This window comes from Podarcis liolepis, assembly GCF_965112155.1.
Source record: "Podarcis liolepis genome assembly, chromosome: 2".
Lineage (NCBI taxonomy): Eukaryota > Metazoa > Chordata > Lepidosauria > Squamata > Lacertidae > Podarcis > Podarcis liolepis.
Genome location: NC_139555.1, coordinates 11164715 through 11176946, shown reverse-complemented (window position 1 = coordinate 11176946; position 12232 = coordinate 11164715). Strand labels below are relative to the sequence as shown.

The 12232-nt window shown below is 46.6% G+C and overlaps 1 protein-coding gene across 3 annotated transcripts in view; it reads right to left on the bottom strand.

The window, feature by feature from the left end:
• Window positions 1-7403: 7403 nt before the first annotated feature.
• Window positions 7404-12232, bottom strand: part of RARG (retinoic acid receptor gamma) — a 130113-nt gene continuing 125284 nt past the window's right edge. For all 3 annotated transcript variants that reach the window (XM_083490131.1, XM_083490130.1, XM_083490132.1), the window contains one exon: window positions 7404-9827. In XM_083490131.1, the coding sequence (XP_083346257.1) occupies window positions 9631-9827 (197 nt within the window). In that variant the 3' untranslated portion in view covers window positions 7404-9630. The remainder of the gene's footprint in view (window positions 9828-12232) is intronic.

Here is a 12232-nt window from a genome sequence, read left to right as displayed (position 1 = left end):
CAATGTCAGGCTCCATCCTGGGGCCCAGACATCTTTACTTGGTCGCAAGTGTTCGAAAAGCCTGGTGCAAAATGCAGCTGGCTAATTTCAAACACTGATAGACAGGGCGGTGCTTTATGCTGGTTTTATGATTTTACATGCTTGCTGCAAAGTGGTGGGAGAAAGGGAAGGACCTTTTTCAACAGGAAATATATTTCTGGCCAACCATATGCTTCACCTTCCAATAGCTGTGCCTGTAGTAATGGATCTCTCTGTGGAGTAAGGACACTCAATTCACTTTCTAGTCTGTTTCTAGGCCTGTCTAGACTTCTCGCAGAATGGAGGATTGAGGACTAGAATACAGAGGTTCACTTCTGTTCTTCAGCATAGAAACCACAAAAAAATTCCCTCACCCACACACGAAAAATCTACCTTACGACATGCAAACATACAGAGAACTCAGCACGCCACAGCATTCTTCCTTTGTAGCTCACAAGAAACGCAAGCTAAAAAGCAGAATTGTCTGAGGGTATATACACTGAATACAACCATCGTTCACTGTGGACACAGAGTCACTGGAATTGAGATAACAAGCCGCAGAAACAAGTTCTTGAGCTGTTCTGTGACGCAACCTTAGAAGTGCAATTTCAGCAAATATTACCGAGGTGTTTTGGATTTCAGTTAGTAAAGAATACCTAGAATTGGCAGGTGAAGCAATCAGCCACCTGCCACCATTTGGCATATCGCCTATCTTTGTGAGAGAGGTTTCTCAACCACAGTGACTCTCAAAACATAGAAACAGCTTAGCTGTACAAAATATATGCGGTAAATACTTAAATAAATGCTTGTTAAATCTGCAGCTGAGGGCACAGCTGTAGCCAGGAAGGGGTGAGCTCCCTCTAACTGGGATTGTGTGTGGTTCTAAATTTGCAAGTTCAGTTACTGGCTTTGGAGTAGGAATATTTCTGAGCTGTTGGGTTTTTTTTAATAGTAATAATAATAATAATAATAATATGCTTCCCCAGAATAGTTGTCTTCCCAAAAACTCTCCTGACTCACTCAAAAGCCCCCACAGGCTCAAACTGAAAGCCCCCCCCCAAAATTATTCATTTTATAACACAAATAAAGAACACAAACAGAAACAACAAACAAAACAAACAAATTCTTGTCATAGCTTTGTTTTTCTAAACATTGTTAAGTGGGTTTCCCCAAGTCCCATCTCTCTGATTTTCATTTTACTTCATCTTTAGCAGTTTACATATATCATAATTTCTAACCATCTTTTTTTCCCTATCACACTTACTTTAACCATAAAAAACCGCACATTTTATCACTTACAAATAATGCTATTTTAAAATACACTATCTTCTACTTCTAACCCTACAGCCTGTATCCACTTCCAAAGCTATTCTAAGATTGAAATATTAACATATTTTTTTCAAATATTCCTTAAACTTCTTCCAATCCAAGCTGAAAGTTTTGAAATCACTGGCTCTTTTAAATTATCCTGTGGGAAGTCTTCCTGTATAAGCTGCAATGATTATGGAAACGGCAGGACGGTTGCTTACAAATATATAAAAATAAGGGGATTGTATTTCCCCCCACCCCCCATACCTCCTACACACACTCTTTCAGCACCCAGCTTAAGTAAGAAGCTAAATGTATGAGGTTTGGGCTGGGAAGTCCCCAAATGGAAGGCAGCCGATGGGGAGGACATTTTTTTTGCAACCCAGGGGGGCCTTTCCTCAGCCTGGGGGCTACACTCCCTCCCAGGCAGCTTGCCAGGGGCTGCACACAGCAGGCCAGAAACAGGCAAGGCGTGGCTCTCTTACGTTTGTAAATGAAATATACTCAAGAGTCGAGAGTGGATTTCATGCTCTTTATTCAGCTCATAGTGGTGAGGAGGAATGGAAGTTCCCCCAGAATGTCTGCTTTATATACATTGTTTACACAATGGGCTGCATGTGATTGGCTAATTCCAGGATTCTCCTGTAGGCCAATCAGGTTGCGGATTCACTTCCACCTGGAGCTGGATTGGGTGGCTCCTGTGGACCAATCAGACTGCTGCATTCTGGATCCTATTGTTCTAGGACCAATCAGACTGCTGCATTCTGGACCCTATTGTTCTAGGACCAATCAGACTGCTGCATTCTGGACCCTATTGTTCTAGGACCAATCAGACTGCTGCATTCTGGACCCTATTGTTCTAGGACCAATCAGACTTCTGCATTCTGGACCCTATTGTTCTAGGACCAATCAGACTTCTGCATTCTGGACCCTATTGTTCTAGGACCAATCAGACTGCTGCATTCTGAATCCTATTGTTCTAGGACCAATCAGACTGCTGCATTATGGATCCTATTCAACTCAGTACATAACAGTAAAGGAGTCTCTGTTCCCTCCATGCAAAAAGCCAGAGGTTCCTACGCCCCTCCACCTCCATCTCCTCCTTGCAGGAAAGCAAGTAGCGTGACCACGGTGCAAGGACGCAGGCCAGCCATGCAAAGGCACTCAAGGGTTGGGGGGGGGGTTGCACACACCCCTCATGGAACTGTAGTTTGCCCCAGCCAGAGCTGCATTTCCCAGCATCCTTCACAAACTCCCAGGGTTCTTTGAGGCGATGTTCCCCTGGTTATTTAAAGGTATGCAGCCAATGAGAGTATGAAGTAGACCCAAGCGAGGGTGTGGCTTGAGAAGTGGCTGTGGCTCTTAATTTTTTCTAATTTCCCTCCAAAATGTATGATAGAAGGCTTTTTCTGCAATTACTGCAACATGGGCAGGCTTCTCACGGACGTGCCCTCAGCACCACTCTGCAGTGAAAACAATGAATTCTGAAATAATTTGGGATTTCTTGACCTGTTTGGTTTGAGTGTGTGTGTGTTTTAGTGGCATGTAACAGAGGTTTAAAACTGAATGTTAAGAGGAAATAAGCTGCAGCTGTTTTTTCACTTCCTAGTTACAGCGCGCCCTTTTTTCCCTTTCTTTTTTAAACCTGCCGATAACTTTTATTCATTGTGTGCTAATAATATCCTGAATTCTTCTGATACTAGTACACATGAGGGTCATTTAGTTCAAGGATACAGATAGGTAGCCGTGTTGGTCTGCCATAGTCAAAATAAAAAAATTCCTTCCAGTAGCACCTTAAAGACCAACTAAGTTAGTTCTTGGTATGAGCTTTCGTGTGCATGCACACATCTTCAGATACACTGATACACTCCAGTGTATCTGAAGAAGTGTGCATGCACACGAAAGCTCATACCAAGAACTAACGTAGTTGGTCTTTAAGGTGCTACTGGAAGGAATTTTTTTATTTAGTTCAAGGAGTTTGTGATTGGTTTTCCATTGCACTTCATGTTCTTATAGTCTGCATCAACTCGTCCCTTAAACACAAAACTCCACAAATGTACTATGGAAAAGAAGGAAAGATCTCCATTATCTCCCCACCTCTCCCCACAAACTCACAATGCCTGAGAGCAATGTCTCACACCCAATATAACTCTCTGAACTGAAAACAGAGGTGCTATTTGTACCTTTGTTATCCATGAAAATCTTTCAGTACAAACATTTTTTTTTAAATCCTCTTTTACATGGGATGTTAAAGAATTAACTGGTTATAAGTCTGGGAAATGCTTCAGGATTTAATCGTAGATGTTCATATTCAGCTCCTGTGTTTCTGCTCCATAGGCACAAAAACATATATTGATTCTTAGATTTTTCTATAGGTTATGAGGAAATGACAAAATTCCAAATGAATTTCCTTTTGAAGCCTCACTTTGCAGGGAAAATTAGTTTGTTGCTACAGCCCTGGCGGAGGGCAAGTCCCTCTGGTAGCATTGACTCTCAGTAAGATGAGGTTGATTCCAATATAGCAATTTTGTAATTCATTTCTGCATCTGATTTATTGGCATAATCAAAGAGTGAATCACAAGTTGAGGCACCCCTGTGAAAATAATGAAAGGGCTCATGACACACTTTTCGTTCCATCCTTGCATCAGGATTTGTTTGCATATCAGAGAGATCTGCTGCATCAACCAAACGTAAACTTCCCCTTTCCATTACTGATTTTGGTTGGTGACTAACCACACCCCGCTTGCCGTTCATCACAACTGTATTCAGACCTTCCAAGTGTCCCTGTTTTCCAGGGTCAGTCCTGGATTTAAAGAAGCCGTCCTGGTTTCTGATTTGATCTCCTAATATCCCACTTTCGCTTTTGAATCCCTATTTTCAACAGAGAAATGTTGGAGGGTGTGGAATTATGCAACCCCCGAGCCAAGGTGATAAGTAACTATACAACCTTTAGAAGACATCTGAAGGCAGCACTGTACCTCGGGTTAAGAACTTAATTAGTTCTGGAGGTCCATTCTTAACCTGAGATGCCACTTTAGCTAATAGGGCCTCCTGTTGCCGCCACACGATTTCTGTTCTCATCCTGAAGCAAAGTTCTTAACCCGAGGTACTATTTCTGGGTTAGCGGAGTCTGTAACCTGAAGCGTCTGTAACCCGAGGTACCACTGTATAGGGAAGTGGCTTTTTAAAAATGTTTAATGTTTTATTGTTTTTATATACAGTGGACCCTCCAGATACAAATTAAATACGTTCTGGGGTCCGTACTTAACCTGAAACGTCCATAACTGGAGGTGCCACTTCTGAGCACGCACATGGCACAATAGAGCGCTTCTGCGCACATTCGTGGTACGCAGTGTGTTTCTGCAGATGCGCATGCAGTGAAACCCAGAAGTATACACTTCCGGGTTTGCCATCCAGAGCGGTATCCATCCACCCATGCCATCCAGAGGGTTTGTATCCAGAGCAGTATGTAACTCAAAGGTCCACTGTATGTTGGAAGCTGTCCAGAGTTGCTCAGGCAAGCCAGTCAGATGGGTGGGGTACAAATAATACTATTATTATGGAATAGGTAAAGGTAAAGGGACCCCTGACCATTAGGTCCAGTCGTGGAGAACTCTGGGGTTGCAGCACTCATCTTGCTTTATTGGTCGAGGGAGCCGGCGTACAGCTTCCGGGTCATGTGGCCAGCATGACTAAGCCGCTTCTGGCGAACCAGAGCGGCGCACGGAAACGCCGTTTGCCTTCCCGCCGGAGCGGTACCTATTTATCTACTTGCACTTTGACGTGCTTTTGAACTGCTAGGTTGGCAGGAGCAGGGACCGAGCAACGGGAGCTCACCCCGTCGGGGGGATTCGAACCGCTGACCTTCTGATCGGCAAGTCCTAGGTTCTGTGGTTTAACCCACAGCCCCATCCCTATTTTTATCAGAGAAATGTTGAAGGGTATGCTGTATTCAGTTATTACATTTGTATTTCAGATGCTCCTTCCACCTGCAACAACACGTTTTGCTTTGTAAAATGTAGCTCAATCTAGAGAGATGTTTCACGTGGCATGTTGCCAGCCATCACAGCAACACTGCCACCACCAAGTGGACAAATAGTAAAACTACACCCATGTTTGCCTGGAGGTTGCCATACTGTAATTCAATTATTCCCCTTTTTTGTGCTTATTGCAAGGAGCTTGCAGGCAGGGGCTTCTTGTGCAGAAACTTGCTTACAAAAATAGTGCACTTATAGCTACATATTTCAGGAGGATGGAAGCCTGCAAATCAGCTGGCAGGTGCTTTTTCACACAGCGAAGCAGAGCAGGCAAGACTCAGAATTGTTTCAAGGGTCCTCCAGGTCTATTTATTGAGCATCCATCCCAATTTGCTTGCAGAAGGCTAACACAGAGGATAGACTAGGGTTGTGCACACATTGCCCTGGCTGCAGTGTGCTCCTGCCAGATGGCTTTTGAATCTGTGCACGCATGACATTACCTGTGATACAGAGCTGCCCTGTCGTTTCTTGAGAAATGCTTCCGTTTCATGCATTGCCCCTCAAAGCAGCTTCCATCGCGGCATTTTTGTGGTGTCAGGAAAACCGAACAGGTAATATGCGCTGGCTGAAACCATCCCCACCCCTCTCTGCCAAGTACAATGTGCAAGTATCACTTGAGGTTAAACATTTCAAGGTGCCAATCTGTAAATTTGTGGGGTTGTTATACAGCAATGAGCTTTTCTCCAGATTTGCTTATGGGGAGTTTTCATGCTTTTCGGTTCATCCCACACTTCTAGTGCATTTTCTCATTAATTTCCTAAATACTAAGGTGTTTTTTGTATGTTTTTTAAAATGGTGGATTTGTGTGCCTAGGACACCACAGCGCTTTAATTGTGCAAGCCTAAAGTTCTGCCATGGGACTGAACCCTTCGCGCAAACTACTGAGAGCCCCATCAATAGTCTTGTCCATGCTGTGTTCTCCTCAAACAACTGCTGTTCTACACTTTCTCCCCATTGAAGTTTCGTCAGTTGTTTTCGTGAATCGCTGTTGCTCAGTAGGTCTATCTTCCATGAATTTTGTCTCAATCGACCTAGCTGATATATGGGGAACATGGCGACCTCTAGACGTTTCTGGACTCCATCTCCCATCAGCCCCCAGCCGGCATGGCCGAATGTCAGGGATGATGGGAGTTGTAGTCCAGCGACGTTTGTAGTGACACAGGTTTCCCATAACTGACCGAGCTGGACACCCTATACAGAAATGAAAAACATATTAATGATTATTAATTAACACATTTTCAAATCGTAGGTGTCGGAAACAACCAAGAGGTAAGCCTAAGCCTTGCTGAGTTATTGCTTACCATATTTTTCGTGCTATAGGACGCACCCAACCATAGGACGCACCTTGTTTTAGAGGGGGAGAACAAGGAAAAAAAAATTCTCCCCCTCTCTGCTCAGCACCCCTTCAGCAAAGCGGCAGGAGTAACGGAGCCCCTTCCATTTCTCCTCCCGCTTGGCTGAAGGGGCGCTGCGCAGCTCTCCCTCTCTGCTGAAGCCAGGAGAGTCTTGCTCTCCTGGCTTCAGCGAAAGCAATGCATAGCCTCCGGAGCGCAGCGGGAACTCGACCCGTCTCGCTCTCCAGGCTTCAGCGAAAGCAACGCGAAGCCTCCAGAGCGCGGAGGGAGCGCTCCCTCCGGGCTTCGGAGGCTTCGCGTTGCTATCGCTGAAGCCAAGGAGCCTGCATTCGCTCTATAGGACGCACATACATTTCCCCTTAATTTTTGGAGGGGGAAAAGTGCATCCTATAGAGCGAAAAATACAGTATTTGGAACATTTTCTAGGCTACTGTCAGAATGGGTTGCTAAGGAAAGCAGAACTATTATGAAACAAAGGTTATGTAATCCAGACTTGCCTTGATCCAGAAACGGATGGCTGTTGTTTCAGCCTCTGGCGGTGGGTCTCAGAAAATGCTGCTGTTCCACAACACACCAGGATGCAAATTCTATGCAGTTTTTAAAATTTGGAGTGGGGTAAAAAAAATACCAGAGAGACACGAGCGCACACACTGTCTGAGAGACAAATAAAATTGAAAAAGCCGTGTTTTCGAGTTTCCGTCGCTTTATTTTGCAAAAATAGAAAAGTCCCCTCTTCTGCGGCACAGCTGGGAGTGCAGGGGCAGGACAGATTCCTCTAAAACACCATGGAAAGCTGGTCTGTAAACATCACGGAAGGGCTTCAGCCTCTTCTCCATCCCGCCCCACAACAAACAGACCCCATCTTAAGGCCTGGGGTATTTATTTCATTAATTCGTTTTATTTCATTTTGGCAGCTTAAAATGACTGGGGGAAGAAGCCAAGGCAGTTTTCGGCAGAGACTCTCGTTCCTTTGGGGGGGGGGCGCTGTTCCACCCGCCTCATCGCCTGCTCTGGGGTGGGGGTAAAGGTGCAACTCTTTGTGCTACCCACCCCCCTGGTGTAAACATAGGCAAATAAATAAATCCGCCAAAAGTCTTGCCCCATTCATGGCCAGCAAGGGGCAGCAGGACCTTCAGCTCTCATTCCCAAAGCAGCAGAGGGGAGGCTTTTGTTTCTCTCTCTCCCCCCACTGATGAAGCAGACGTAGGGGGAGATGGAATCGCAGCTGCCGATGGCGGAACATCAGCAAAAGGGCGCTGGTGCGATGCCACCCTCCCCAACCCTCGCTTCTTGTAGTGTTCGGGTTTAGTTCCTTTCGTATTGCTAGGAGCACAGGGAAGGGGAGGTGGGAGACGCTTTCTGCAAGTCTTTTGCCCTCTGGGGAGGAGAGGAAAGAGCATTTTCCATATTTGGTCCATTGGAGCTGTGGAGCAAAGCAGATCTCCTCCCCATCTTAGGCCTGGGAGAAGGGGAAACAAAGCTTCCTAAAGCAGGAGTGAGCCGTCCCTTCCCCTTTATCAAAGTGCTGGGGAGGAAAACTTTGCCAGGTAAGGTAAACAGTGTCCCGCACCGCCCTGCCAAGTCCCCCTTTCCACACAACCTTATCAGAGAGCAGCTGCTTCTCGCTGCGGAAGGGGGAGGTTGTGGGTAGGGGGCAGCAGAGGGCCCTGAGGGACAGGAAATGGGTTCAAGTCTGCAGCTCTGGCACCCCCGACCCTCACCCTTTCCTCAATATCTTTGGTATCTAGTGTCCTTTGGGGTCTGTTTCCCAGAATCCTTAGCACCGGGGTCAAAAGCATCCCAAGCGAGAACAGAGACAGCAAGCCACGCCCCCTGTTGCCCCCCCTCTGCCTTGGGAGGGAGGAGGAAGGACGGACGGACTGCTGCCCCTCTTCTCCCCCACCCCCTCCGACACACACACACACACCTGATACAGGATTGATTTCTGCCCCAAACAATAAAACATTAGCGCTTTATACATACAGCTAACAAAAAAACAAAAAAAGACACACACACCCAGCCCGCGAAACTCACCTCCCTCAAAAACAAAGACTCCACAACCCCTTGGAATCCGCAAGAGATGGTCATGAGCACGCACACGCACACACATGTCCAAAAATCCCACAACAGGGATATATATATATATGTATGCTGAAATCCTGGCTTCACTCTCCCCATCCCGCATAGTCATTGGTCCGAGATCCTTGTGTGCATTTCGGGATGTGGGAGAGAAATGCAATCCCTCTAGCCGCCTCCAGAGACTAGAATAAATAGTGTCCCGGATGCCTGGGTTCCTGGGTACAGTTCACATCCAGCCGGGACAGTGGACCAGGTCGCGAGGGAGGAGGCCAGGAGCGCGGTGTGGTGTGTGTTTGGGGGCACACGTCGCAGAGTCTTTCTCTCTCGGCTCTCAAGGCGCCCCTCTTCCCACAGGCAGGAGTGCGAGGGGGGGCGGATTGCACAGCGGGAGCTCCTCCCGTTTTGGAAGAAGAGGTCTCCCAGGCCAAGCCCTTTGGGGGCTTTCCCAGGTCCCGGATATTTGGCTTGAGGGCGCCTGACGCAACTGGGCAGGCGGCCTGGGGCTTTTGGCAGAGCTCTGGGGTTTGAGGGGCAAAGGCGAGTTTAGAATATACATCCAAGGCCCCGCGGGGGGAAAGGTTTAAGGCAAGAGGCATCCAAAACCGCCCGAGAAGTCCCCAAACGCAGCCGAAGAGGGGGGAATGTGGAGTCTCCCTAGTTGTTGCCGTGACACCCAACTCCGGCGGCCTGCAGGAAAGGCCCGAGTATTAAGGCAAAGAGTCCTGGAGGAAATGGGCGGCTGGAAGGACGGAGGAGATAGATGTGGAAAGGGTTTTCTTTTTTTTCCTTCTCCCGGCCTTTCCTAGCCTAGATCCTGGCTCTCTTTGAGATGCTTAGGGGGCTTCCTCCTCTTCCTCCTCCTCCTGGCTCTTGGCATCTGCAGGGCTCTCCTCCGAGCTGGGGGGTTCTGCCAGGGGCGGGGGCTGCGACAACTCGTCTTCAAACATCTCGGGGTTTTCCAGCATCTCTCGGATGAGCGGTGGCATTGGACCAGGAATCTCCATCTTAAGGGTGATGGCTCGTTCGGCCCCTGTTTGGGGGAGAAGGGGGAAGAAGGGAGGTGTGGGATTTAACATCACAAAAGCAGTCCAATACAACGTTTCCGTGTGCTGCTCTTGTTCGCCAGAAGTGGCTTAGTCATGCTGGCCACATGACCCGGAAGCTGTACGCCGGCTCCCTCGGCCAATAAAGCGAGATGAGCGCCACAACCCCAGAGTCTGTCACGACTGGACCTAATGGTCAGGGGTCCCTTTACCTTTACCTTTACCAGGGATTTACCAGGAACAATCTGTACAAGCTGGACTGGATTGTTTAACTCAAATGGTTCTAACGAATCTATCAATTAGCTGCCTGCTATGTACGGGGGTATGTGTTCTGCTACTAGCTCACTAGCGTGGGTGAGGAAGGATAATATTTAATCAATATCTGTTCTCCTACTATCCTCAACATTCCCACAGGAGGAAAGGCAGCCATGAGACCCGGGCGGAGTTTCCCTGGCAGCGGAGGTGGCGAGAATAGCTGCACCGCAGGGCACTACTGCTACATCCTCTTCTCTGGCGCTACTGCAAGCGCATGGAAGGAATTGGCAAGTTCTTGCACACTGATATGGCAACTGGCCGGCTGTGGGCAAAATCTGTAGATGCACACCCCAGGAGATTTCTCGTTGCTCCTGGAAGAGGTCAGTGCCGGGATGTAGAAGAACCAAAGGTTTGCCGCGGAGGAGATAACGAAGGTTTCCCCCCTCCTCCCTTCAATGCTGTGATTTTGCTGGGGAGGAACCAAAGGGAACAGAGATCCCATAAGCTCCCATCCAACACTGAGGATGCTGTGGGCAAGATGGGGAGGAGACGCAAGAGAACAACGGTTCCTACACAATGCTTGGAAACAGAAAATGGCAGGGGTGACAACGAATGCGCCACGAGTCATTGGTTCTCAAAAACCTGGTTTTGAGATGCCTGAGATCAGCACAGAAAAGTTTGTCGCTATATGTTTAAAGACTATTTGCAGAAATACTGTAAAATTAATGAATGTTAAAATGATGTTGGACTGAAAAGAAGTGGTTTTGGTAATAAGGTTAATAAGAATAGGTAAATATAGATAGTTATATGTATGAAAATATATAGTTATAATAGGTTAAGTTATAGACCAAAGATAAATGAAAGAGGGTAAGGATTTGCTGAAAAGACTTGGAAAATGGGATTACAAAAGGGGAGGTGTGAGGAGGTCAAGGAAATAAGCAAATGAGCTCAAAGATGCTGAAAAATGGATTTATTCTTTTTTAAAATATTTTTTCCTTCTTTTTCCTATTTCTTAGTTATCTGTTTTTTGTATTTTGTATCATTTTCTTTTTTTTTAGGTTGCTTTATTGTTAACTTTCTCGTTAGCTTGTGTTTGTTAGTTTTTGTTTGTTTTCTCTCTATGTGTAATTTTTTTGCATAATCTCAATATATATTCTAAAAAAAGAGAAAAGTGTGTATCTATATGAAGATGACCATTCTGCCCTTAACCAGCTGCCTGCCCTCTGACTTACAACCAGTTCAACAAGTGCATGTGGCTTTGAACCTCCTCTTCAATTTAGAATCATAGAATTGTAGAGTTGGAAGGGACCCTAAAGATCATTCAGTCCAACCCCCTGCAAAGCAGGAATATGCAGCTGTCCCTTAAAGGTTCGAACCTGCAACCTTGGCATTATCAGCACTATGCTCTAACCAACTGAGCTATCCAGGCAGCCTGACGGTAGGGAAGGGAATGGAGATGAAATATACTCAGAGTCGAGAGTGGATTTCATGCTCTTTATTCAGCTCATAGTGGTGAAGAGGAATGAAAGTTCCCCCAGAATGTCTGCTTTACATACATTATTTACACAATGGGCCCCACGTGATTGGCTAATTCTGGGATTCACCTGTAGGCCAATCAGGTCGCGGATTCACTTCCACCTGGAGCTGGATTGGGTGGCTCCTGGTCATTCTGGACCCTATTGTTCTAGGACCAATCGGACTGCTGCATTTTGGACCCTATTGTTCTAGGACCAATCAGACTGCTGCATTCTGGACCCTATTGTTCTAGGACCAATCAGACTGCTGCATTCTGGACCCTATTGTTCTAGGACCAATCAGACTGCTGCCTTTTGGATCCTATTCAACTTACAGTGGTGCCTCGCAAGACGAAAATAATCCGTTCCGCGAGTCTCTTCGTCTAGCGGTTTTTTCGTCTTGCGAAGCAACCCTATTAGCGGCTTAGCGGATTAGCGCTATTAGCGGTTTAGCGGCTATTAAAGGCTTAGCGGCTAAAAGGCTATTAGCGGCTTAGAAAAAGGGGGGGAGCGAAAAAAATCGCAAGACGTTTTCATCTTGCAAAGCAAGCCCATAGGGAAATTCGTCTTGCGAAGCGCATCGAAAAATGGAAAACCCTTTCGTCTAGCGGGTTTTTCGTCTT